Below are 995 nucleotides of genomic sequence, written 5' to 3'. Positions count from 1 at the left end.
GTCCAGGTGGCTCCGCGGCTGCGGCTTCTGGAGCAGTCTCTTCCTCCGCACCGACCGCCACTCGTCCCAATCGGCCGCCAGAGCCCTCCCGCCCGGGTCCGAGCCGCGGACGGGGCCGGGGGTGGTGTGGCAGAGGTCGGTGACATAGTACAGGAAGAAGTACAGGAGGCACATCAGCAGCGAGCACAGCATGGCCACGGCTTTGGGGTACCGCTGGGGGGGCACAGGGTCCGGGAGCAGCGACCTAATAACTGCCATAACTCGCGGAGGTCCTCAACGCCGAGAGACAGTGCCACACTGGGCTGACACTCTCACACTCGGCTCCGGCCATGAGTGGAGGGCGAGAAAACTAATGTCAAGACTTCTTTTTTTTCCCCCTTTCTCTTTCTCACTCACTCTCTCTCTCTCCCTCCCTCCCTCCCTCTACTCTCCCTCCCTCCCTCTACTCTCTCTCTCTCTCTCTCCCTCCCTCTACTCTCTCTCTCTCTCTCCCTCCCTCTACTCTCTCTCTCTCTCTCCCTCCCTCTCTCCCTCCCCACCAAAAAAAAATAAAAAGTGTTATTTTTTGAGCTTTGTTGATTTATTATGTGTTTGCCACTGGGGTTTTTTTTTTACAGTCCCCTCACCCCCCTCACCCCCTCAGTCTCCCCTCTCTCACACACAACAAAATAGGACTTCTATGGCTGTGGTTGGCTCAGGTCCTGTTTGTACATCCCTGGAAGCTGAAGCCCCGATGGATTGCGGGGTATCCCCGAGGCGGTGTGGGGGCTCTGTGTGGAGATGCCCTGTCCCTGTCAGCACTGACTGTGTTGGAGCAGCCACATGGCTCTTGAGTGAAACCAACTTCCTCAATTGGGTGGGAACGGACCCCCCCCCTCCCACCCACCAATGACGCACTTGACACGGACACCACAGCCGAGCCAATAGGAGGGATCGTCCAACCCCCTGGGATGTACGTCACGGAACTCGTTGTCCAATCACCGGGAGGGAGGGAG

At 58.2% G+C, this 995-nt stretch overlaps 1 protein-coding gene across 1 annotated transcript in view; it reads right to left on the bottom strand.

Annotated features, from left to right (window-relative positions):
- LOC103175712 (heparan sulfate glucosamine 3-O-sulfotransferase 3A1-like) overlaps positions 1–405 on the bottom strand; it is a 61,912-nt gene extending 61,507 nt beyond the window's left edge. Inside the window, exon 1 of the mRNA XM_042342572.1 lies at positions 1–405. This exon is cut by the window's left edge and continues 9 nt beyond it. Coding sequence (XP_042198506.1) covers positions 1–258 — 258 coding nt within the window. The 5' untranslated portion in view covers positions 259–405.
- Positions 406–995: the final 590 nt, after the last annotated feature.

The sequence above is a fragment of the Callorhinchus milii genome, unplaced genomic scaffold (genome assembly GCF_018977255.1).
Source record: "Callorhinchus milii isolate IMCB2004 unplaced genomic scaffold, IMCB_Cmil_1.0 Scaffold20, whole genome shotgun sequence".
Classification (NCBI taxonomy): Eukaryota; Metazoa; Chordata; class Chondrichthyes; order Chimaeriformes; family Callorhinchidae; genus Callorhinchus; species Callorhinchus milii.
Note: the sequence above shows the minus strand (reverse complement) of the source record. Positions and strands in the feature narration are given on the sequence as shown.